General features: G+C 39.1%; 1 protein-coding gene across 3 annotated transcripts in view; it reads left to right on the plus strand.

Annotated features, from left to right (window-relative positions):
• MSANTD1 (Myb/SANT DNA binding domain containing 1) overlaps positions 1-22,483 on the plus strand; it is a 33,266-nt gene extending 10,783 nt beyond the window's left edge. Inside the window, exons 1-4 of one of the 3 annotated variants that reach the window (XM_071447446.1) lie at positions 1,887-2,014; positions 2,438-2,702; positions 12,493-12,777; positions 21,434-22,483. In XM_071447446.1, coding sequence (XP_071303547.1) covers positions 2,449-2,702; positions 12,493-12,777; positions 21,434-21,674 — 780 coding nt within the window. In that variant the 5' untranslated portion in view covers positions 1,887-2,014; positions 2,438-2,448 and the 3' untranslated portion in view covers positions 21,675-22,483. Of the gene's footprint in view, positions 1-1,886; positions 2,015-2,138; positions 2,320-2,437; positions 2,703-12,492; positions 12,778-21,433 lie in introns of those variants that run through there. The other 2 variants (XM_071447445.1, XM_071447444.1) reach the window with 2 other exon arrangements.
• The last annotated feature ends 1,975 nt before the right edge of the window (positions 22,484-24,458 follow it).

Genomic DNA, 24,458 nt, shown 5'->3' on the forward strand with positions numbered 1-24,458 from the left:
GAAAGGTTTTCACCCACCCTGTCCTCGTTGTTGTACTTGAAACTGGATTAAAAATATCCTTAAAGCAGTGACCACACATGTCTTTGGGTTTTGACAAGTTGTGTGTGCCATGCTGTGGGTTTCTGTAGTGTTAACCGGCATTTTCACAATATAGGTGGTTTAAAGTCTGAGGGAGAAAAACAGACCTCTAATGGATGATTAAAGGTTGAACAGCAAGCCTGGCTTTACATTAATGTGTGTTAGCTCCCAATCAGACCCAAAGCCATGGTGTTTTCCTCTTGTACTCTGTACTGCTTCCCTTGACCTGTCCTGGTGATGCCCAGCAGTGGCTGTGACCACAGGCAGCCGAGGTTGGTTCGGTTTTATTAAAAGAGCTGCCTGAAGCCCAAGGTTAAGTGACGGGAATTTCAAAACAAAACAATAAATTAATAAAATGAATGTGTCATCAGCTGATCCTCTTCTGACCACCATCTGTCCCCTGATCATGTGACGTCTCCCAGCTGGCTACCCAAGAGACAAACCATGCAAGATCATCATCACAACATATGCTGCTATTTACACATTTTTAAAGGTAATAGTTGCTAGGCTGTCATATTAGTAGTTAAAAGCAGTTATTTGGAAGCTAGAGGATTTTTTCTTTATTTCTCTCCTTTTTATTTTTCCCCTTAGGAAGGCAGTGACTCAGCAGGTATATTTCTGACAGAGACATGTTCAGGGTTGGATCAGTGGAAGTTCCTGTGTAAAGTACATGTAATTCTACCCCCTCATACCCCCACCTTGTTCTGTGGTATGCTGTTGTGCCTTTTGTAATATGCAGTAGAATAAATAAAATAGAAAGAAGGCAATGGTCCCACAAATGTCACTAGTGTACCTTTTAGGAACATTATGTACTCTCTTTGCCATCTCCAGGATGCAAACCAAGCTCTGCATTTTTTAACTATTGTTAAGATCAAGGATGTGGTTATGAGAAGACTTACAGTTTATAGGATACTTAAGCATTGAGGATTGAGGCACGGAACATTTCCTGGGGATTAACGACTGACTGGGTGAGCCTCGGGCCATTAACCCCTGCCTGCCATTAATCTTCAGGAAATGCCCTGCAGTGAGGTCGTTATTGCTGTTATATGCTGAAACACAAAAATAATAAGAAGAAAGGTCCGTGGATTATTTATTTATATTTTACATAACACAATTCTATTGGGACTGTAGGAAATGAACATCTTTCTATTTAGCTGGTGGTAAGCTGGAATTAATGCAGTTCCAGCATCTCACTCTTTTGTGGAAGATTATTGTCAGACTGCAGGAGTGTAAGTGGGGCAGGATTTGGCCCACTGCTTGTATTGCAGTGTTTAATACAATGAATATGCCCTGCTTCTCTGATATTACTGCTGGCACAATTTAGCCCTATATAAAAACCAGCTCAAAATGCTTGTTTTACAGCAAAGCAATTTATTCACAGTTCCAAGCATCTCGCAGCCTTTTTTTAACTCGTTGAATAATCCTTTTAGGTTGCCCATAAAGCAGGTAAAATGCTTCTGCTGCAGTCCTAAGGCAGAACACAGGCTGCATAAATAGCATATAAATTACTAGGAATACAAAATACACATACAGTAATACATACCTACAAAGGCAAATTCATACTGACAGGACTGCAGTGTGTGCTTATCAGCAGCAAAACATCTCGGGGAAAAAAAAAAAGTGGCTTTATATTGAAATTTTGTATATATTTCTCTCTATTTAAACACTTAAATACTATTTTTTGCATGTTCTAAAGCCCAGATGCAGGCTCCTTTTTAATGAGCCTGCCTGCTTAAACATTTATTAGCTTAGAGATGTATAGTTTTCATAAAGCTGGCTGATTCTTTTTGCAGAATATCTTTGCAAAAAAAAAGCTTTTTTTTTTTTGTGTACATGGCCTCAGTCCTTGCAACCTCCTAGAGAGTCTGTCAAGGCACAACTTAAAAGCTCGTTCAGGCGACCATGACCCCCTGCTAGCAGATTGTCTGCCTAAAAGGTAAGGGAAAGCTAAAAAAGAAGTAGAAACTTAAAAGTAGCTTCTCAAAGGCTGCATAGATCTTTTTTTTTTTTGTTAAACCTAAAGTGTTTAAAAGCTTTAATATTGATGGCCTGTCAACTTTGTCCTGATTCTTTGGCTTTCAGTTAAAAGGTTTTTGTTGTTGTAGCTTATGCAGTTGCTCTGTTGCTATGGAAACGTGACATCAAAATGACGTTTCTCTGTTTAAAAGCTTTTAACTAAATTCCTGCCTGTCAGATGTAGGCCCCATTTTGTGCACTCAAGCTTCAAGCTGTTGCAAAAAGGTTTCATATGTTCTGTTGTCATTCAAATTCTTTATCCACATATGCATGTCTTGCACTACAAAAAACCTAAACTAAAAACTCAATCTATATTAAGTGTCCTCTTTTAAAACCCTTTTAGGTCAGTCAGCAATGGCTGCAGCAGAAATTCCCAGTTACATTGTCTCCTCTCAGACTGAGAAACACAGGAGGGCCAGGAACTGGACTGATGCAGAAATGAGAGGTTTAATGCTGGTTTGGGAAGAATTTTTTGATGAGCTGAAACAAACTAAAAGGAATGCCAAAGTTTATGAGAAAATGGCTAACAAACTCTTTGAAATGACTGGAGAAATTCGCCACGGAGAGGAAATAAAGATAAAAATTACAAATATGACATTCCAGTACAGGTAAGCTTCAGTTCATTCTTTTTATTTTAAGAGATTTTAGCAGGGACGGCGCAGTGATTTTTGCCTTTCAGCAAGAAGTCTCCTGGAGGAAATCTGTCGATAAAAGATTAAAGATTGTTCATATCGCTTTTAAAATTCTCTCTTGCCAATGCTGTTACGTCATTGTTAATTTGTCCCCCCCATTTCATGTCAAACTCTGGACAACTTTGTTGCTTTAAAATTAGCTGGCACTGTTATGATGCAGAGGGATGGAAATGTGTTTAATGGGGAAAAGAGATTTTTTTTTTTTGATCTTTGCTGAGGGGACTGATTGTGTTAGCTTGGCAGCCAATTCCTTGCAGTGAAACTCCTGCAGTTTCAAGTGGCCACTGAGGATCGGAATTGCAAGGCAAAGTTAAAAAAAAAAAAAGAAGAAAACTAGAACAGAATAATGTTTGGGGGGGCTGATGCTCCTTGATTTTGGTCTCGTGAGTTGAAGGGTTACACTTCACGGGGCCAAGAATAATTGAATGTCTTATTACTGAGTGACACACATTGCTATAATTATAAGCAGCAGCAGTGAAAGAACTATTATATCTGCAGAGAGAATCAATGTGCACCGTCAATACTGCTCCAAAGGAGTCGGGGGGAGGGCGGAGGTGTCTATGAGGGGATGATAAAGAACAGGCAAGCAGTCAGGAGGGGAAGTTGGCTTCAGAAAATGTGAGGCATTTGTGGATTTGTTGTTTGCAGGGAGAAAAATAATTAGAACTTAACAGAAATATTTCCATTTTTTTTCCTCCTTTTTTTTTTTTTTTTTTTTTTTTAAATTCTTATCTCTGCGAAGCACAAACTGCCTCATACTGGAAATCCTGAGTGGTGATTTGAGCGAGGTGCTTGTAATGCAAGAAAATCAAATATGTGACTCTTTTATTTAATCTCTCCTCAAAGCTCATATTAATAATAAAAAAGGTTATTACAGCAGGCAACCATGTTAAAACTGCTCGCTTTTCTGTAAGGCACCCTTACTGTATTTAATGCAGAGACTGCTCATCAAATAGAAAACTAGGGAAAATCCTGTAAACCCCTTAACTTTGAATGTCCTTCTACATTTCTATGATCCACAAGCATAATGTTTAACATCATTTGCCATAATATTAAACCTGATGTTTTGTGGCAAATCCTAACATCTCCAAAATGTTTTACCAACCCTGCTGTAATCTCTCCAGTTTCCTTCACCCAGACTGTAGATGAGAAAGCTGGAAGTAAGATAAATTTTTGTCCAGCATCACCCAGCAATTCCCACTCAGATGCAGATTTGGGAGTTGCAGGCTAGCAGGCTTTTGCTTAGTCTGCTAAATCTGCAGTCCTCCCTGCTGGGAATTGCATCTCGGCACTGAGATTTCACAGGTGTCTGTAGCAGCAACACTGCACGATAGTTAAGTGCTGTAATTGCCAAGTGGAATAGGTTATTTCTGTCAGCCTTTGTTCTAAATTTACAGTGTTGTCATCCATCAGAGAGTCTCATTTTTTTCCTAATTAATGTTTTTACTTTAAAGTTGCGCTGGGGGAAGGGAAGAAATAAAATCACTCGCATGCATGCACAGTGTGTGTGAGAGAAACCACACTTCTAAGAAATATCCTTCTATTTCTGTGAACTTCTAAGATTGCTTCTGTTGCATGTTGTCAATCTGCTTTTCTATATTGCAGTGCATGGCAGCTCCCTGCTTATTGATTGAGATGCTAATTTAGGAGAGTTAAAAACTGCCTTGTGCTGTCACAGAGCTGTTTCATTTTGTGCTCTGGAATATAAAATGCAGCTTCTTGGTTTTTGTTCACATGCCTGTGTGCTTTGCTGTCAAGGTGAGGTGGTATGGAGAACAGGGGCAAGCAGAAGCTGTTACTCACAATTTCTAGTTTTCTGGGTACTTTTTGGTGGTGTGTGAGGATGGGGAAGGTTGTGGTGAAACTGTAAATTATGTGAGTGGCCACCGACTGCTGCTGGCTTTGCTGGGAGGCAGCCGAGTGTTAGGACACTTGAGGAAGATGCTTTATAGGACACCTGAGGAAGGTGCTTTACATCACTGCATTTCTGAGCATCATTGCTGCCCTGTGGCACAAACTGGAGAGGAAGGTCCTGAGAGTGGGATAATGCTGTATTTTGAGATAATACTTTGTAAAGATTACATTGGGTTAGTGCGTGTGACATGGGAGAACTCAGTAGCACCAGTAGCAGGAGTGAGGAGGGGTGTTGTGCACCTAGGAGCTTATTTCTGCACCCACTTCAGGATCCTGTACTTTAGGCAACTCTGAACAGTGCTGCAGGGGTGGAGTGGCCTCTACTCTTCCTTTAACAGAAATAAACTGCATTGATTATTTAATCAGATCATATTATTTACCTAAGTGTCACAATTTCATAAAGGAACATAAAACCTCTGTCAAACAAATGATTACACATACATATATGGATGAATACATATATGTACTTTTTCCATAAAAAGAAAAAGCAGTACTTGAATATTTCTACTAGTCTTTTTAACCAAGTTCAGTTTTTAAAAGTGCTGTCACTGTGTGGCTTATCCTGGGACATCTGTTGAAATAGATATTGATGATCTGAATCACGCAGGGTGCTGAAACAGAAAGCAGTGAACATGTTTATAATGGTGCTCTCCAGTTTGAGGATCCCATGGAATTCTAAGAGGCAGTTCAGTAAATGTTTTCTTTATTCTGCTTAGTGCAAGCCATTCGTTGAGTAGAAGGTGTCCAAGTCAGGCAAACATATGCACAAGTAGGGCAGGAGTGTTTCTTGGCCAATAATTATTGCAGTTTCTGCAGCAAGTGCAGCCTGCATGGGTGTGTACAGTGGCAGGGGGCTCAGAAGGGGCTCCCACCCCAGGGATTCACCTTGGATCTGGCTGTGTTTGGATCCCATGTGGGATTTGTGCTGCCAGGTAATGTTACCTCAGGTGTAGCTCAGTGTGCATGAGCATCTCTCACATAAGCAATTTTAGGGTGTTCATATCCCATTCCTCCACATCTGAGGTGAAAACATTATTCAGGTGTTAAAATGCCAAACAGAAATTTATTTTATCTCATTATTTCCTCCTTGAATTCTTGTGTTTATTTCTGCCTGCCCTATATTTCAGCAAGGTGACAAGAGAATGAGAAGATGTTTAGAGAACAGTTAGTCTGAGCTGTGAAAAGCTTTCTTTATTAAGAGAAGTGTAAAAAAAAAGTTTGTGAATGCTAAAGGAATTTCAGAGATGCATACAAATATGCACTATTTTTCAGAACGTAAAGCAGATTTTTTTTGCCGTAATACAAGATTTATATACATTTATAAGAACTACAAGGCAAGAAATGCAAAACTAGTTGAAGTCATATAAATCTGTATTGCACTGCAAAATTAGCACGTGGAAATATTGCCACTGAAAATCATTGACACCAAGAGAGCAGCAGGTTGTTTTAATATTATTATTTTTTTTACTAAAGATTAGATTTATTAAATAAAAAAACAGATGTTGTTTGTCTTCCAATTAGGTAGAGTTATGAAAGGCAGCGAGTTTCAGGATATTACTGGCTGTTGATGGAAAAATAATCATGTGTTTTTATGGGTGAATGTGCCCTCAAAAGCTGTCTGACAAAATCATTCTTGAAGTATGCAGCACTGACCTTTGTCAGAAGAGAGTGAGACAATGGACTGAGCTGGCAGTGATTCCTGTATTCCTCTCCATTACTGTAGTCCAAGTGCATTTGGAGGAAACTAATCAGGGAAAAATATACCGTGACCTGAAGTAATTCTTACTGGAGTCTCAGTGTATTAAGGGACCATTTCATCCACTGTGGAAATTGACTGGGTGGAAAATTCTGCACAACACCATAGGTGGAAGGAAAATTCTTTCTGCAGGAGTATTTGAGTAAAGTTCTGCTCTTAGGGATTGCTGTAAAATCTGAAATATCTGCTGTGGATAGACAGCCACCAGGTTTTTAATGTTCTGCTTCAAAGACACCTGTGTGGTGAGCTGCATGAACCTCCCCATTTATCCATCCTAGAAGGAAAGGCTGAGTCAAGCTTCCTGAAATTCAAAGTTAATCTTTCACATGTGCTGGTCATCAAAAGTTTTCCTGAGATTAGTGTGCCAGCTCTTGAGGTTTAGCATCCCTTCGAGTCTGTGCCCAGTTCTTTGTGTTGTGCAGCCTCCTTGGGGCTATCAGCTCATGTGAACCTGTAATTATTCCTTCTAAAAGAAAGCACTGTCCTGTCACTGCTAATGTGCTGATCTCACTGTGCCACAGTGCTCTGTGACTGCTGTTATCATATTGCCACTGACACAATACTTATAAAAAAAGGAAGCACAGCTTGCACAGTGGTCCACAGTTTTGACTGATTCCTTCTGATGTTTAAAAATAAGAACTGTGTGAATGCAAATTTATTATTTTCAAAAACATCACCCTCCCCAAAGCCTAGAAAACAGGATGCAGCTGTTGCTCTTTGATTTGAATCGCAGTCAATTAATGTTAATGATTGGTAAATTTGAATCAGTCTCATGATTTGAATGAAAGAGTAGTCTAATTTTTTATTTTCATGTGTACATGATAGCAATTAAACATTTTTGCTTGTGTAATCCATTGCTATACTCTATGACATTATGCAACTGGAAAATTTGACCTCTGTTACAGCAAATGATAAAATATGAGTGCAGCCAAATTACAGCAAAAAGTTGAATACTTTACTATCTTTGTCTTTAATTTCAATAATTTATGGCAGATGCACAACTTAGCATTGTACTTTCATCGTCCTTCCTTTCCTCACCATTGATTGGTTCACAAACAGTTGCTATTTATTATTTATTTTGAAAGCTTTTCCTAGAAACCCCAGGAGATGGATCTTGTATCCATTCCTTAAGGCAAGTAGTAATATCAAATGCTGCAATAATAATAAAAAAGCAATCCTGCTTTGAGCAAAGTCTAAAAAAATAAAGCAAGTTATAGATTGCTTGCTTTTTGCTGACTAAATAATGATGATTTTCAAAAAACCAAAACCTTTTTAGAATATAATATTGTGATAGTTTTTCTTTAGAGGGTGGATTAATAGGCACAGAGAACAAAGTCTGAAAAAAGGTCAATGGCAGCACAAATGACTCAACAGTTGTCTCAGTCTATTCAGTGGAGCATTTTGGCAGTGGGATCTCAAAGTCCATTAATTTATTCACTTCTCTGGAATAAGACAAGCAATCACCTTTCAAATTAACTCAGTTGGCATGCTTTGGGTATTTGTCCACTGGAAATCTGACTTTGATCCCTGAGTTTTTGGAGAGAGTTCTCAGTTGCCTCTGCTCTCAGCTGGATTTTAATAGAGCCTCATGAAACAGCAACAGGTCCAGATAAACTCAGTGTGAATTTATTTTGCAAGCTCTGCTGACTTTCTCACTTACCTCTGTTTCTTACCTCATTTTTCCTGCATGGCTGCTCCCTCAGGCAGTGATGTGCCCAACTGCAAAGTGTTAATGTTTGGCTCATCTTGCTCTCTCTTTTCTGGACTATTGCATTCCAGCCTTCCTATTGTCCTGTTTCTTTTAACATCCCCATGTTTCATTAAAACAAACAAAACCCCAATTCTATCTCTTGGAAGCAGCTAAGGTTGCTGTGATGAGTTATGCTAATGACTGAGGGCAGTAAATTAATCTCTGCTTTAGACTCCAGTTTTTCCAGGGTTACATTTACCTCAATGCAGGCAAAAGCTCTCAGCTGTCTAACTAGGTTTTCTGGACTTCTGGCAGTTGTAGAAAAAATATTTAAAATTCAGTAAATCCTGGAACTCGATATTAGTATTATGAAGGTAGCTATTTGGTTTGTTTTCACCAGAAAGCTAAACCATCAACACTATTGCAGTCAATGGTCTCCCTATTTACCTCCACCTGCAGCATTTCTGCTTCTCTTCCAAAGGACTGACAGACACTCCCTTTTCCCTTATCTTCTCATCTCTTTCCTTGTTTCATCCTTTTTTTCTGTGTGTTTGAGCCAGACTCCATACAGGTAGATGATTGCTGCTGGTGCTGCTTTTAAGCTAACAGTTCTCTTGTCTCCCTCCTGGTAGTGATCCCTTTTATTTAGCTCAGAGCTACAGTAAGCAGTCAGAAGTAGAATTAGTATCCATTCAATGCATTTAGAGCCAGAGAAATACCTGCATTTATATAACTGCAACTCTACAGCTCTGTGAGCAGACAATAAACAACAGCCTTCCTTCCAAATTGTCATAGTTCTGTAAGAAAAGGGTTCTGGGTACACAGCTGAGCTCAAACAGCAACAAAAAGGTACCAACCTACACAGGCAAAATGTCTGCTCCTGGAAACTTTCTATTGAATCATAGTACAGCTCAGGTTGGAAGGGATCTTTAAAGACCATCTCTTTCCAACCCTTCCCATGGGCAGGGACACCTCCCCTAAACCAGGTTGCTCAAAGCCCCATCCAAACTGGCCTTGAACACTGCCAGGATGCAGCATCCACAGCTTCCTGGGCAATCTGTTTCAGTGGTTCACCACTCTGATTAAAATTTCTTCTTATATCTAGTCTGAATCTACAATAAGGTCTTTCCAGAGCTTTCTCTTCCCCAGGCTGAGCAATCCTGACTCTCTCAGCCTGTCTCCATGGCAGAGCTGCTCTGTGTATTTTTGTAGCCTTCCAGGTGGGGTCTCAGGAGAGCAGAGGGGCAGAATGCCCTCGCTCAGCCTGCTGGCCATGCTGCTTTTGCATGGTTGGCTTTGTGGGCTACAAGCACATTGCTCATGTCCAGCCTCTCGCTGACCTGCACCCCCAACTCCTTCCCTGTGGGACTGCCCTCAATCTCTTCATCCCCCAAACTGTAGTTATACCTGGGTTGCCCCAAAAATCACCACAGGATGATTTAATGGAAGCAGATGCCAGCAGATACCCCAGGCTGAGGGGAGTTGGTGTCTGTATTTCAGCCTTCACTGCCCCCCACCTGTCCCTGTGGGGTGTGCCTGCAGCACAGTTGTCAGAAGTACCAGCAGGAGGAAAGGACTCAGTCAGGAATCATCTCTGAGACTTTGTGAAGATTGAGGGAAGTCTCTAGGGACCAGAAAAAGGCTGTTGAATCTTCAGAAAGGCAGGAACAGGAATTAAGAGTTCTTCCCTTCAACTCCTTAGAAGATCATTGAGCAAGAAGTTTTGGAAGCAATTTCCAGTCATGGAAAGGAGAAGGTGGTGACTGGCGGTGACTGGGAATTACCAGCACTGAATCACACCTGACTGACCTGCTTGCTTTCTTTTTTAAAGGACTAGATCTGTGGATGAGGGTAGAGCAAAGTATTGTCTAGCTCACAGTACAACCCTTTTGACTCAGTCTCCAAGAACATCCTAGTATCCAAGCTGGGATGTACACTGCAGGGGAAGGACTACCAGCTGGCTGGGAGACCCTGGATCTCTGGGCACAGAGTAGTGTTAATGGTTTGTATTCCACCTGGAGACTCATTCCCAGTGGAGGACTGCAGGTGTTTTGTACTGGGACCTGCCCTGTTTAAAATCAGCAATCCAAAGGTGAAGGTGGAGTTCACTGGTTTGCAAATGATGCCAAACTGGGGCTGCAGTCTGCACCTGTGAGGGCAGGACTGGCACTCAGAGGGACCTGGGCAGGTTGAGAAATGGGCTGACAGGGGCCCCATCAAACTCAACAAGGACAAATGCAAATTCTCCTCTGGGATGGCCAAATGCTGAACAGGAGGAGATGGCCTGGCAGGGCAGCAGCTCTGCTGGTGGGGGGGACCTGGCTGACACTGGGCTCAGTACAGGCCTGTTCCCAGAGTATCAGCTCTAAGCTTGTCCTGCCCTTTTTGACACAATGCTTTGCAGTCCTGAAGGCTCAAACCATGTCCCACAAAGTCTTATTGCAGCTGCTGGACTTGGCAGTGGCCTGGCTGAGATGTGGTCACCCCTGGCTTTTGCCACCTCTCCCCTGGGATGACTGACCACAGTGAATGCACTCCATAATTGCAATTCAGTTCTAAACCTCATAGCTTGAACACATTGAGAGTTTCAACACAGGCAAACAAATATGGCATGTAGGCTTGGCTACTAGCTTGTAGTGGCATAATTGATCTGTTTTTCATGCAAATAGCCTCAACAATTGAACTAAAAATAATATTAATTGATGGTTGTTGTCAGGCCTGTGTTTAGCTGTTTTCTCTCAGTGCTGGATGGGTGTGCATGTATTTGTAGGCTGTGCTTGATATTCTCTGACTATGAAATCTCAGCAGTAGGTTGTGAAATATGTATGAAATTAAAATTTTGAATGCATAGAGGGCATAAAAGTATAGATGGCTGTGAGGCTCTGCTTTGCAGGACTATGATGTGCATTTCTAAATAGCTGGAAAAGCTCATCAGACATTGCAAGGACAAGGAGAAAAGAATCCTTAAATGGCTTTAAAATCTAAGCAAATCTTACTGCCTTCTTTTCTCACTAGTGGGTTTCCCCTTACTCTAGGCTGACAGCATTTTAAAAGGAAGAACTTCAAGTTCTCACTTTTAAGTTTGGCACCATTGTTTTCATGTTTACATGTTATTTAATTCTACCCCTTGCAAGACTGGTGTGGGCAGGATGGATTCTGAGAAGGAAAAACCTGAAAGGCTTCAAGAAAAAAAGGGTGGGCCAGGTGTCCAGGAATAGTGGGTTTTGTTTTTTTGGTTTTTGGTTTGGTTTTTTTTTTCTGCAAATGCAAACCTCTAGCTGTGAGAATCAGATTTGGTTCAGCTTTTTGTTAATTTGAATGAAATCTGGTTTATGAAAATGGGGCATCTGTCATTGGTCTTGCCTTTCCTGTTGTGTTCCCTTCCTGCATTTTGATTTAGAGTAACAAGATCCGAACTGGGAGAGGCAAATGAAAAGAAAGTTTGGGACTCTAGTTGGGCTGTGGAATTTCTTTGAGATGTATACTACATCGATATATCTCAGTTTCATATTTCTCAGTAAAAGAAAATAAAATAACAATGGGTAACTACTGAGATAGCAGTGAACTTGTCTGAAGACTGAATAATAAATCTCATAAGATGCACATGAAGGAGAGGGTCATGGTTGATAGTCCACTGTAATGTAATGTTTTTGTGCATGCTGTTTCTAATGCATTATTAACTGTTTTAGGGGTTTTTTTTGTTGTTTGTGTTTTTTTTTTTTTTTTTTTTTTTTATAATGAAACACTGTACTTTTCCCTACCCTGATCTTTATTCTGTAACAAATGAACAGGTGTCTGTATCTCATGGTTGTTACAAGGATATTTACCAAGGCCTTTCAGGGCTTTTAAGCCATATTAGAAAAAGGATATGCATTATATTTATAGCCACTTCATTATAGAAAATAAATATTCATTACAGAAAATAAATATTCATTCTTTAAAGCATGAAAGCACAGGTCTGCCCTCAGTTCTGTAAAGGCTGTGGTGTGTTGCTTAGTCCAGTTGTCAGGCGCTGCTGTCAGATTGTTTAGTTGGGTATTCTATAAGGGAAAGAAAATTATTCAACCACCAACACAATCCTGTTTCCATTAGAAGTTGTAATGTTCTTTATCTGTATTGAATTTCATTGAGGGTTACATGCAACTTTTTGTAACAGGTCAAACCTAGGAAAAAAACCTAAAAGGCTTCACTGGAAGTTAAAGAAGAAAAGTGTCTAATTTTATTCTCATTAAAAGCATTCAGTTTGACTCCTAAATGTGACCAGAACAAATGTTTTGAGATAGATCTGTATGAAAAGTACTTTTTGTAGGAAAACAAGCTTTAATGTTGTGTGCCTTTTCTTACAGGAAATTAAAATGCATGACTGACAGTGAAACTGTGGCACCTGACTGGCCTTACTACAAAACCATTGACAGGATCTTATCCAAAGTGACAGACCACAGCGATGTGAAAATGCATGAAAATCAGCAGCCAGGTCCTTCTACATCTCAGACAGAGGCCTCGCAGTCTCCATCGGCCAAGTCTACACCTCTGTACTTGCCATACAACCAGTTTACATATGAAGGAAGGGAAGAATGCTTTGAAGATGAACATTCAGAGAGCTCATCAAGCTTGCTTTCTTACAAGCTGAGGTAGCATCTATTTTCCCCTCTTTTTAGGATTTTGCAGAATGAACCGAATTTGCTGTGTAAAGGGAACACCCTCGCACATTTTTCTCTAACAGCTCTTGTATTTTTTCTGTAAATCACAAATGAGATCTGTTCCCCAATCTCAGTCACTTTGCTGAATTAGGGCATTTTCTTTATTCCTTTATGAAAGACTGGGAGGGAGTAGGAGAACTGGGCAAAAAGTTGTATATTATTGCCAAAACTCAGCATGCATGTCACGGCTCACATCAGGGAGAGTGTTCATAAAAGGAGTACAGGCATGTTCAAGAGAGTCCTGCGGTGCAATCAGAGATATAACATACTGCTTAGATGATTTTTGGCTTGCTCTAGTTCTGCTTTTGATATGACTATGAAATTTCTCTGGCTTCAGTTATTATTAAAATGGTGAAAAGATGCAAAACAAATATTTCTGTGGACACTGAAAAGCTGCTCATGCAGTTTGAAAGTACATTGCATCATTTTAAATACAATTGAGAATGTAATTTTTTTCAAAGTAAATGCTAGTTTGAGATGCAAACATGTGATTCTTTTTTTTTTTTTTTTTTTTTTGGATATGATTGGAGTTCCCTGGAAGGCAGCATTTTAACAAAAGGCAGGGTTGTACTCTTGATATAAATTTCAGACTTTACTGGTCTCATTTTTCATCCAGAGTGGTGTGAAATAAGAGCTGATTACAGTTTTCTGGCAGAAAAAAAGTTGATCCTAGAGATCCTTATCATGACTCTGTGAGGCTTTAACTCTAACAGTAAAATTACCTGTCAGTCATGCAACTGTAAAGATGATGAGCTGGAAGAGGAACCAACAGAGCAAATTCGAGTTATTGATTCCAGACCCACTCTTGGATGAATAAAACTAAGTTAAATTCATTCAATCATTCAAGCATATAGTTATTGAATAACTGATTAATTTAAAAAACTTTTTATTTTTTTTGGCAACAAATATTTTCTAGGGTGTATAACTTTTGAACTATAGCAACCTTTTTGTTCACAAGCAACAATTTTTTTATCCTAGTCCATTGTAAGTAGTTGATGTTCCTGATACACAAACTTGCTTGACTTTAGGATTTGCAAACTCCACAGTCACATTTCAGATGCAATAACTTTATTCCCAGTTGGATTTACCATAACAGTATTTAATATTTAATTAGAAGGTCACATTTCCACAAACATTGTGGAGTTTATTCACTCGACTACTTGATAACATCAGGCTTTTTAAAAATATTGGATGTTAAGTTTTTTTCAGTTTAGGGACAACTCCAGGACAACACAGATTTTGTACCATAAGAGAGGACAGAGGTTGCCACACCAGGCTGCACTACAGAACATAGACATTCCTCACAGAGATCAAGTTAATCAACCCCAAACCCAATTCTGTTGTGCCCACAGTTTGCAGGTGGACTCTCATGTAGATGTTTCATTTACAGCTAAAATGGAAGCCACTAAAATCAGTCACTAAATTATAAGCTCTGGAAAATTTAGGCTATGATCATTTTAGCCAGCATCAGGTTCACTGGTTTATTTATTTGTAACTTTATCCAAGGAAATACCCATACCTGTTCTAGAAAAAAAGTATTTTAACTTTACTTGGCTAAATTTAGAAATTGCATCTCATTTAAATCTAGCCCCTGGTGGCACAGGCTGGCTTTCAGCTGGCTGCAAGTCTGGGGCAGGCAATGCCACTCAGCCCCTGCAATGCTGCTGTGCCTGCTAGGAGTGGCTGTACTGGATGGCTCAGGAGGGTCTGGGAGCTGCAGGGAAGGGCAGGGCAGCTCTCAGGATGGCAGGACCTCCATAACTTTTAGAAATTCAGCCATGGTCTCACAGTCTCCACTATGAAAGAATTTTGTGCAGTAGAATATTGTGTACATCACTTAACAGCAAGGTAGTTACACAGTGAGAAGTTAAAATACAGTTCCCCTGTTTTAAAAGAAAAGGAGAAGCTGAGCAGTAGGTGCCACATGAGAGATCAGTGTAATATTCCAGGGGAGCATCGTGATTGGATTAAACATTAGAAACCACTTGTGATAATGGGGCATGTGTCTGGGAGGAGAAAAAGTGTTATTCCAATAGTCCTAGGGGGTTTGGAAAGCTTGTCCAGCTTTGACCTGCTTAATTTAGGCAGATGAATGAGAGCTGAGTAGGGAACCCTTTGTTGGCCAGAAGAAAATACATTGCTTGCTAGTGATACCACATGGGTTAAAATCACTTAGAGCTGCCATGTTAGACAAGGAAGTTAATTATTTTACTAATGGAAAATTATGAACTGAGGAAGCAATTTATAGCTTAAGCAATTAGTGTCTCATCCTGTATTTGAAAAACACTTTGAAATAGCCAACAAGAGAGAAAAGAAGTAGCATAAAAAATTTGGGTCTATCTTGGCTATTTTATCAAGGCCTTTGCCTCTGAACAGCAGACAATTGATCCAACAGATTCAAAAAAAGAACAAAAGACAATTCTGGGAATTGAAATCAAAAGAATGTTTTAGGTCCTGAATTTCCCTGTTTTGAAAAACACACACTCATGTCTATATGAAAATACAGATGTGTTTTGCAGCTGTATATTTTACAACTTACATTACAGGGTTTTTTCTTCAGTAATAAAAATCGTAATGTTATGGCAACAATTGATAGGGAAAAAAACTTTCAAACAGTAGTTCTCTCTAAATAAGTTTTAAACTTCTGAAAACTTTTCTGTTATTCCTTTAAACTCTCCAACACAGCTTTAGAGTGTCAGCTTTGTGTTTTTCACAGTATCTTTGAACATAGCAGGAGTCTACTTGGCTATATAAATTATAGCTTTAAAAAAATTCAATTGAATGTTTAACTTTCATGATAGCAAAAAATGTCAAGTTTTGTACTTCAATCAGTACATATATATTGTCAAGCTAAAAATAGTTGAAACTGGTTTTCTTTGCATTCTGTTTGAAAAACTGTGAGTTCAGGACCTTCTTACAAAACCTAAATTTTGCTGGTTAGTGATAATACAATTAATGTGAGATAAAATTAACTTGAATTTTTGTTTCAAGTGTGTAGATGAGGGAAACATTTGGAATCCCTTTAAAGGGGTGCATGTAATTGCTTACACTTCTCTGACACTGTTATACAGTACAAAACATCTGACAATAATAGAATTATTCTATTATGGTCATAAAATATAATGCAATGTGGTGGAGTCTTGTACTGCAGCTTAAACTTTTAAAATCCAAATGCCTGACACCACTATAAATGACTTTTTATCTAATTGAAAACAGTGGTTTTTCACCCTGTGGATTAATTTATGGTCTTTGTTTTTATAGTAAAATAATGACAGAACATATTTATACAGGCTGTGAATGCAGTTCAGCCTTCATGTGTTCTGCTATTTCTATTGTACTGAAAATGGGGGTGAAAGAGTTACTTTCATAGATTAAAAGACAATAATAAAACCACTGTGCTCTTTAGTCTGACTTCTTGTTAGATACCACTTGAATTTGGTCATTTTTTATGTGGAGCCCAGAAATATTATGGAGAGGGTTCTTCCCTCAGCAGGGCACTTCTGCACTCAGGAGCCCCCTGTCTCTGCTGTCCTCCACCTCTTTGTTTCTATGATTTGTTTCACTCTGGGAAATACCAAATGTCTGGTCTAGCCCTGAGAAATACAGAAGATGGAGAATTCACTCTTCCCTTCTTTCTAGTGATAAGCAAACCCTTGTTTAAACCAGTCCCTTGTTTCTAATGTGAATTTAGTGAATGAAACTTTCAGATGTTACTTCTGCTTACCTTTCTTTTCAGTATATTGGAGAACCTTTCAATGTTTTTTTCTTTCTGGCAAGGTGGTTGTGTGCCATGATTGTACTGTCTGGTATTTTTTAATTTTTAAATGTAGATTTTAGAATTAATTTGCTACAGAAAGTTTACACAGGAAGAAAAAGTAAGACTTGGTAACATTAACTAGCCAAGATATGGATTAAAAGAAGTGCATTAAAACTTGGTGATGATACTAATTTGGGAAACAACATATTTGGCAAAGACTTTACTATTTCTAAAATTATGCTATGGCTATTTAAATCTGAATGGGCATCATCTACAAAGAAGTTTGAGCTTTAGGCTATGTGCATTATGTAGTGCATCTTAACTCATTGTGCAGACTTGTTATCCTAGCAAGGTGCTTTGCCCAGGCTCCAAGCCATTTGTGGTTCTTTTCTGTGCTTTACTTCAAGGATGAGTCTCATTAATCCCTGAATGCATTTGAATGATTGAATGAGCCTAGTTTACCAGAAGATCCAGGTTGCCTCATCCTCAGTCCTTATGTTCTGAATATCTTTATATAATCTCTAATATTAATGTTGATTATATCCAGACCATTGTTAATTATTTTACAAAAGACATGGATTATGGAGGTCTACTCGGATTTATATGGAGCTAAAAAACCCCAAACCAGTGAGAAACAAGTTTTAGGTGTTAAAAGCCATAAATTCTAAGAACTGATGGTACTGGAGACCTGTTTGCCATGAAGAAGTCAGAAATGAGGAATTGTTGTTAGGGTTTTGTGAAGGTAATACATTTTGATAAACAGAGAACTCTTTGTATTCAACTCCTGCTTCATTAATTATTCACACGTCCCTGAAACAAGCTGTATTGGATAAGTGTAAGCAATCAATCAAGGAAATTTTAATTGAACAATGAATTAAATTGGTATTAGGCAGGCAGACAGCAAATGCATTTGAGACTTGCCTAATATGTTTTCTGATTGTATCTGGAGGTTTTGCTTTGTTCCCCCTCATGTCCATTACACAAAGTCATTTCTGCTCAGTCTCCTAGGTGAGATGGAACAATTTCTTTCCCTTGTTTTGCTTCCTTGGATTCCTGCCTGTCTGTTTTAGAGCATAGCAGGGAAATAGCTTTGTGAGCCTCTGTTTGGAATGTGGTCCCAGTGCCAGAGCCCTTCCACACTTGGTTCATGTGGTCAGAGGAATACCAATGCCAATCTCTTGTATACTCTGCCATAGGCACTGGAAGCCCAGCAGAAGAATACCAGCAGATTGTATTTGAGGTCCTTACTTCTCTAGACCCTTCTTTCCTGAGATTTCCCTCAAAATCTACCTTCAGAGACCAGGCTTGGCAAAGAAGGAGGTGCTCCTTCAGCAGCTTGTGGATGCTGTCAGGATCTGCTGCATCCCTGTTGTCACAGAGGTGTTGGCTGCACAGGAACACACCATGGAGAACAGGCATCAGGAACTGGTTGATGCCACAGCCATCATCAGTAGATCCTTATTCTTGTGCCCATACACTGGCAAAGGAGATATGTTCCTAGCTGGAACTGTTTGAGGATACTGGTGCTGCTTGGGTTACTTGGTGCTGAACCCATATTCCTTCTCTCTTGAATTTGTTATAAAAAATTACTGACAGAGAGGGGTCTCTGACATGCTGCCCAAGACATCTAGAACTTCTCAAGAAAGATGGCTCAGAATCTGAGGAAACACTTCAGTATTCAAATAACTCATCACTGGATGGGCATCACCGGACATTTGACATTGTTTCATGTTGCAAGTGCTCTTTGCTTGTAAATGAGATTCTTTAGAGCCTTCTTTTGTAGGGCCCTTCTCAAGAGCTCCCTTTCAGCAGCAATTCTGCAAGAGGAGAGGATTTTATGTGCCAATTCCTTACTGTGAACTTGTGAGTGTCCACAGAACCCTTTCAGTATCAGTCAGTGGAGAGAAAAGGAGATTGGGACCATCACCAAAGCTTGGGCTTTCTGAAAATTTCTGAAATAAGTATTTCTTTTCAATGAAGGCTAATTATAAAGTTGTGTTTGTTACTGTAAACAAACGTAGGGAGTACTTGGGAGACCTTGAAGAGTCCTTGGGTCATTGCTTTTGGGAGCACTTCTCTGTGCTAAAACACAGTTCTGAGCTAGCACTCTTCAGTGAGTATTTTTTAGTTATTAGCAGACTGCAGATACTGCTGACACAGTAAAAATTTGCTGCTCCTTTCTCTCTGGAGCTGTGCAAGGCACTTACTGTCTTGGATGTATGGTTTCATGTCTTACAGTTCTTTGATGGATTTAACTGAAAAACGGGTAAAACCCTTTACAGACTCTGGGAAAACACTTCAAAGATTCTTTTCTCTTAAAAATAAGGCTTATTTTAGATCTTTCAATCTAAATCACTTCATCTTGGTTTTTTATGGGTTTTTTTTTATGTTTTGGGGTTTTTTTTTTGTTGTTGTTGTTCTTGTCTCAGTGTAAATTGAAATCCAAATGGTGGCTACTGTTACCAAGAAAGACACACAATGCTCAGTGCATCTCAGTACCATTGACAAGCCTCAGATTTTCTCTCTCATTCCTTGTTAAGGACCATTCTCACCAGTGCTTATGTTGGCAACACACAAGCCCTCTTGTGGAGTGAGCTCGTACTGGTTTCAAGACAAGAGGTTTTACCACAGCTATTTTCTAGCACTGTATGGTGAAGAGAACAGAGATTCATCAAGTTTCCAACATTTAAATCCTCTGTGAAGACAAGTTTAAATTCAAAAGAAAATTTTGGCTAAAATTATATCACCACTTCAGAAAGTTTCTTGCTCTGCCTATCAGAAAGCAAGCATTCTTTGTGAATGTGACTGCAGTGATGGGAACCTTGGAATAACAGATTCAGTGCTGTCCTTAGACAACAGATCTGCTGTAGATCTTTTCCACCTGCTTGACCTCTTTGAGAACCACATTTGAAGTAATTCTGGCCCTTAGAGTTAAGGGAGACAAACAGAATTTAGTGTTATCCAAGACCCATTCTCAAAGGATTGTGAGACTGATAATTTCAGTGACCTGCAGCAAGCTTGACCCACAGTTTGAGCAGACCCACAGTTTGAGCAGAGCAGCATGTATTTATTTTATTCACATATATGATGCCCCAAATCAAATATGCTATAAAGAACCAGCAAAGCTGAATTTATTGTATACCTTCCAAAGTAGATAGTATCTCACCCTTTTTGGGTCACTGCACTCTTAAATGTCAAAGGGCTTGTGTCTTTTTCTTATATTTGCATTGAGCCTTTCAGGTGCTAAGGATTGTTTATCTCTCCTGCTGACAGATCTGAATGTCACAGTGGCTGCTGCACAAAGCCTGTCAAGTAGGATAAGAACATGAATCAAATTATGATACAAATCTGTCACAGCTGAGTGACCTCACCCCCACTACCCTTCTTCACATTAATAAAAACACATTTCTCAAGAGTTCAAGTTACCCTTATTCAAGGATGTCTTAAAATCTGCAGCATGTTGACATGGCATTCTAGTCACAACTGTACTATCTCATTATTGCTTTTCACCTAGAAAGGATACTGCATTTGGCAGAACATGACTGAGATTGCTGTTTGTGTCAAGGGACTTCCAAGACACATCATCAGATATCTTTGATGTTGGGGACTCCAGTCTGGAGTTACAAAAAGTGTAAATGAAGACATGGTCTTTCACTTAAAGTTAGGAAAGGAGTTATCCAGTTCTAACTGGAGGTTCCTCAGATGTGTACACTTACACATATGCCCTTTTTCCTCTTTCAGTTTAGCATGGTTCCTTCTTAGGCTGCAGGTTAAGAGACACAGATCTGTGGGTGTGCTCTCACTTGTATGCCCCATGGGCTGCTTTTGACTGCGTGGCTCTGTCACCCCAAGTTAGAACAGCCATGTGACCTTTACACCTTGAGAGCACTGTTTTTATTGCCATGTTTATCTCTCTTCCAAAACAGAAACCCAGCATGATAAAGCATAGAGGAAATTCTTAAAATGTTCCCCAAACTCCACATGGCAGCTCTGCATATTTCACATGAGGATGTCCATTGCCCTTCTCTGGACACACTCCAGCCCCTCAATGTTTTTCTTGTCATGAGGGGCCCAAAAATGGGCACAGGACTGGAGGTGTGGCCTCACCAGTGCTGAGTACAGGGTGACAGTCACTGCCCTGGCCCTGCTGGCCACAGCACTGTTGATCAAGGCCAGGTGCCATTGGCCACCTGGGCACGCCTGGCTCATGGTCAGCCACTGTCAACCAGAACCCCCAGGTATTTTTCTGCCTTTTCAGACTTTTATGTTTATAATGTTTTGTGGTGGAATATAAGAAAAAGAGTGGTCAGTGCCACTGCTGTGTCTTGGCACAAGGGCAAATTCTGAGACTCATATTCTGGAGTGGGACCGGCCTTACTGATGCAATGCTGCAAGATACTACCACATGTAACCCTGCAGCACTTTCTCTGGATTGGGATGGTTATAGCAGCTTTAAAATTGGAGTTTCAATGGCCACATAAGCCAAATGTCTCTCCCAGTACAGTGTATAAATTCAATGTGTAAGACATGTCAAGATTAAAAAAAAAAAAAAAAAGCCTGGTATTCTCAAGGGAAATTTCTTATTAAAAACATTGAGATGTAAAATCTCTTTTTTTTTTCTTTTTCTTTTCTTTTTTACAATCTGCAACATTATTCAATAATGTATTAAATACTTATGTTTTGGCACAAACTTGAGAGGGAATTTATTGGATAACCCAGGGATTTAAAAATATGACTAGGCAGTAGCTTGGCCAAGAATATGCTATTGAATTTTGGGTTCTTTCTTTTTATAAATATGACTCTAATTCCTAACAAATATTCACATTTCAGAGCTGAAGAAAGACCAGTTAAGAAAAGAAAAATGCAAAACTGCAGTTTCCAAAAGAAGAAGCTAAAATTAATGGAGGCCATGTTGGAAGAACAAAAGAAGTTGAGTAGAGCTATGGAAGAAACCTGTAGAGAAGTGCGCAGGATCCTGGATCAGCAGAACATCATTCAAGTTCAAAGCTTACAGTTACAGGAGAGAATGATGAATCTACTGGAGAAAATGATCTCCAAGTCTAATGTGTAGTTTCCTTTGTGAATGCCTCTGAGTTTACTATTGCTATTATAGATAACCATTTATTGCACACCATATGTGTGTCTGTTGCCCTATTCCCAGGTTTTCCATGGAAATTAAAACCCTAGTGTAATCCTAGTTCAGAAAAGAAAACATAATGCAGGGTGAGAGCTATCCAGTATGATAAAATTAGTGCAATATATGCCTAAGTTGAATTATTTTTATACAGAAAGGTTAAGGGATAAATAGCTCGGGGAACTGAAGTACTATTTATGCCTAAGTCAGGTATTGTTTTGCAAACAGTGGTGCTGTATATTGCTTCACATCAAGGACTGCAGCTTAATCTGTTTTAGGAGAGTGAAATAGTGCATTTCTAAACATGGTTATTGCACCTTGACTTTGCTGATGATTAAACCCTGTTTTGAAACATATGCCTGATCGTATAAGTGACCTATGGTTCTTGTGAAGAGCTAGTTGGGACCATGAGATACATAATTTTAAACTCCATGCCTGATATGAATAGTACTCTAAAGTATGAGGGTAAAAATAGTCTATTCAAATACATTTTTGATATAAAAACAAACGCCCCAAACCACCTTCCTATATACTGAATACTAAAATGTATAGAAGATACTTGAAGTTGCTTTTGATATTAAACGTTTAATTTTTTTTCATTATTAACTGGAATCTGTTGACTTAACAAACAACCAGCAATGAAAACTTTCATTTATTCTCTATCACAAAAGAAAAGTATTGTACTGTGTGTATATACATATATATATAATGTCTATCAAATGAAATAAAGAAAAAGAAGAAACTTACTGCTTATTGCTGGGCAGATAGTGTGCCTTGGGGCAGCAAAGGGTACTGGGAATGATAAGCACAGCAAGAGGTTCACAGTCACTGATGGCAGGGTGAAGAATAATGTCTATCAAATGAAATAAAGAAAAAGAAGAAACATACTGCTTATTGCTGGACAGATATGCTTGGGGGCAGCAAAGGGAATGATAAGCACGGTGAGAGGTTCACAGTCGCTGATGGCAGGGTGAAGATCCACGGTGCTGATGCCCAGATGGACAGGGATGCACCACACGAGGGAGCCGCAGGCACGGAGGATGGTACCCAGGGGGCTGAGATGCAGCACCAGCTCGGGATGGCTCCTCCATGAAACGTGACATTAAAATAATCTTTCACTTAAATTCGAAAATTGCCGGCACAATTTCCTATATGCCTTTTCCTTTTGTATTCTCCTTAAAAAACCCGTATTTCTGCCTGTTTTACTGCAAGAGCAAAGGTTGGATTCCAATATAGAAAGTAAAGAATTAGTACAAGGAACTCAGGCCATTTTACATTTTCACTGTTGAATAATGTCCCCTCTTAAAACTTTGTCTTTGAAGGTGTTTGCATTCTCCTATATAATTTAATGTGTTGTTGCCTAAAGGTGAGCTAAAATATTTTAAATCCCTGACACAACAAATTAATCTCTAATTATGCTTGCTGAACAGGATGAAGGTTATACTCACCAAGCAAATTAATAATATGTGGAAATATTTCTTAGAAGGACCTCCAGGTATGAAGATTAAAAGTTATTAAATATCTAAATGTGGCCCATTCCTACTGATTTTAATTAATGATAACAGGATACAGCAAATGTAGTAGAAGACTGAACTTGGAGAAAATGGTGGCTGCTGAAATATAAACAAAGTACCTGTCCCTCACCCCACCTTTACTACAGCGATTGCATGATTGGAAAAATGGCCAAGTTTCTTTTCTGATTCTACATTTCAAATGTAGATCTGTCATGCATTCAGGTAGGCCACATGTTCAGTGCCTCCTGACACTTTAACTTGTTTACAGCAAGATATAAAGAAATTCTTCCCTGACTCCACAGGAATTAATGGTATTTACCCTTACTATCTACTTAAATCATATAGCAATTAAATCCAATTAATGAGCAGTAACAATGGCAGCACAGCTGAACCTTGTACTGCAGAGTAGGTATCCCCCCTCCTTCCCTGTTATTACAGCTCCAGATCTGTAGGAACACAAGAATGGAGAAAATCTCATTCCTTGCCTGCTACCACAAGGAACCATGTCATACAATCCCTTTTGTAAATGTGTGAGTTAGGTGTTTTGTCCCCAGAATTGCATGAAGATCTGCATTACAGACAGGTAAATGCAGTTTATAAAATTGCTTCTAGGATTGTTCTTGATTAATTTATATCAATTTTTTTTCTCGTATCAATGCTGATTTTGTTGCTTTATATAGCATTTACTCTTGAGAGCTAGAGGTCATGCCCCATGCAACCCTTCTTCTGATGGATAATACTCTTTTATAAGGTAGAATTTTGATGACTGTTTTGCTAAGTTTGCTCTTTTGAGTTCATCCATTTAAAAAATGAGTGCTACAGCATTCTACATGAGACTCCAAACGTTATCTTACATAACTGCTTTAAAGGACATGGTATTTTCTGGTGTTTCTGAGATTTTTTTTTCCATATAAAACATCACTTCTAGTAGTTATATTTAGAAGTTCAAGTTTTAAATCATCATCTCTTTAACAAAAGGTTTTCTTCCCACCCTGCAGATTACCTGTGTTCTAGCCCTGTTTTTGCCTAGAGAGTGAATACAGCAAAGCTTTAGACAAATATTACAAATTTTATGTATGACAGAACTTTTCTAATGCTTTTCGACAGGTTGAAAATTCCCCACCTACCCATAGTTTCCTTTTGCTAATGTTCCTTTTGTTTCTGTAGAGATTGAAGGTTTACTTGAAAAAATAGTTTGAGTGTTTTT

The sequence above is a fragment of the Agelaius tricolor genome, unplaced genomic scaffold (genome assembly GCF_023055355.1).
Source record: "Agelaius tricolor isolate 1412-34295 unplaced genomic scaffold, bAgeTri1.0.p SCAF_24, whole genome shotgun sequence".
Lineage (NCBI taxonomy): Eukaryota > Metazoa > Chordata > Aves > Passeriformes > Icteridae > Agelaius > Agelaius tricolor.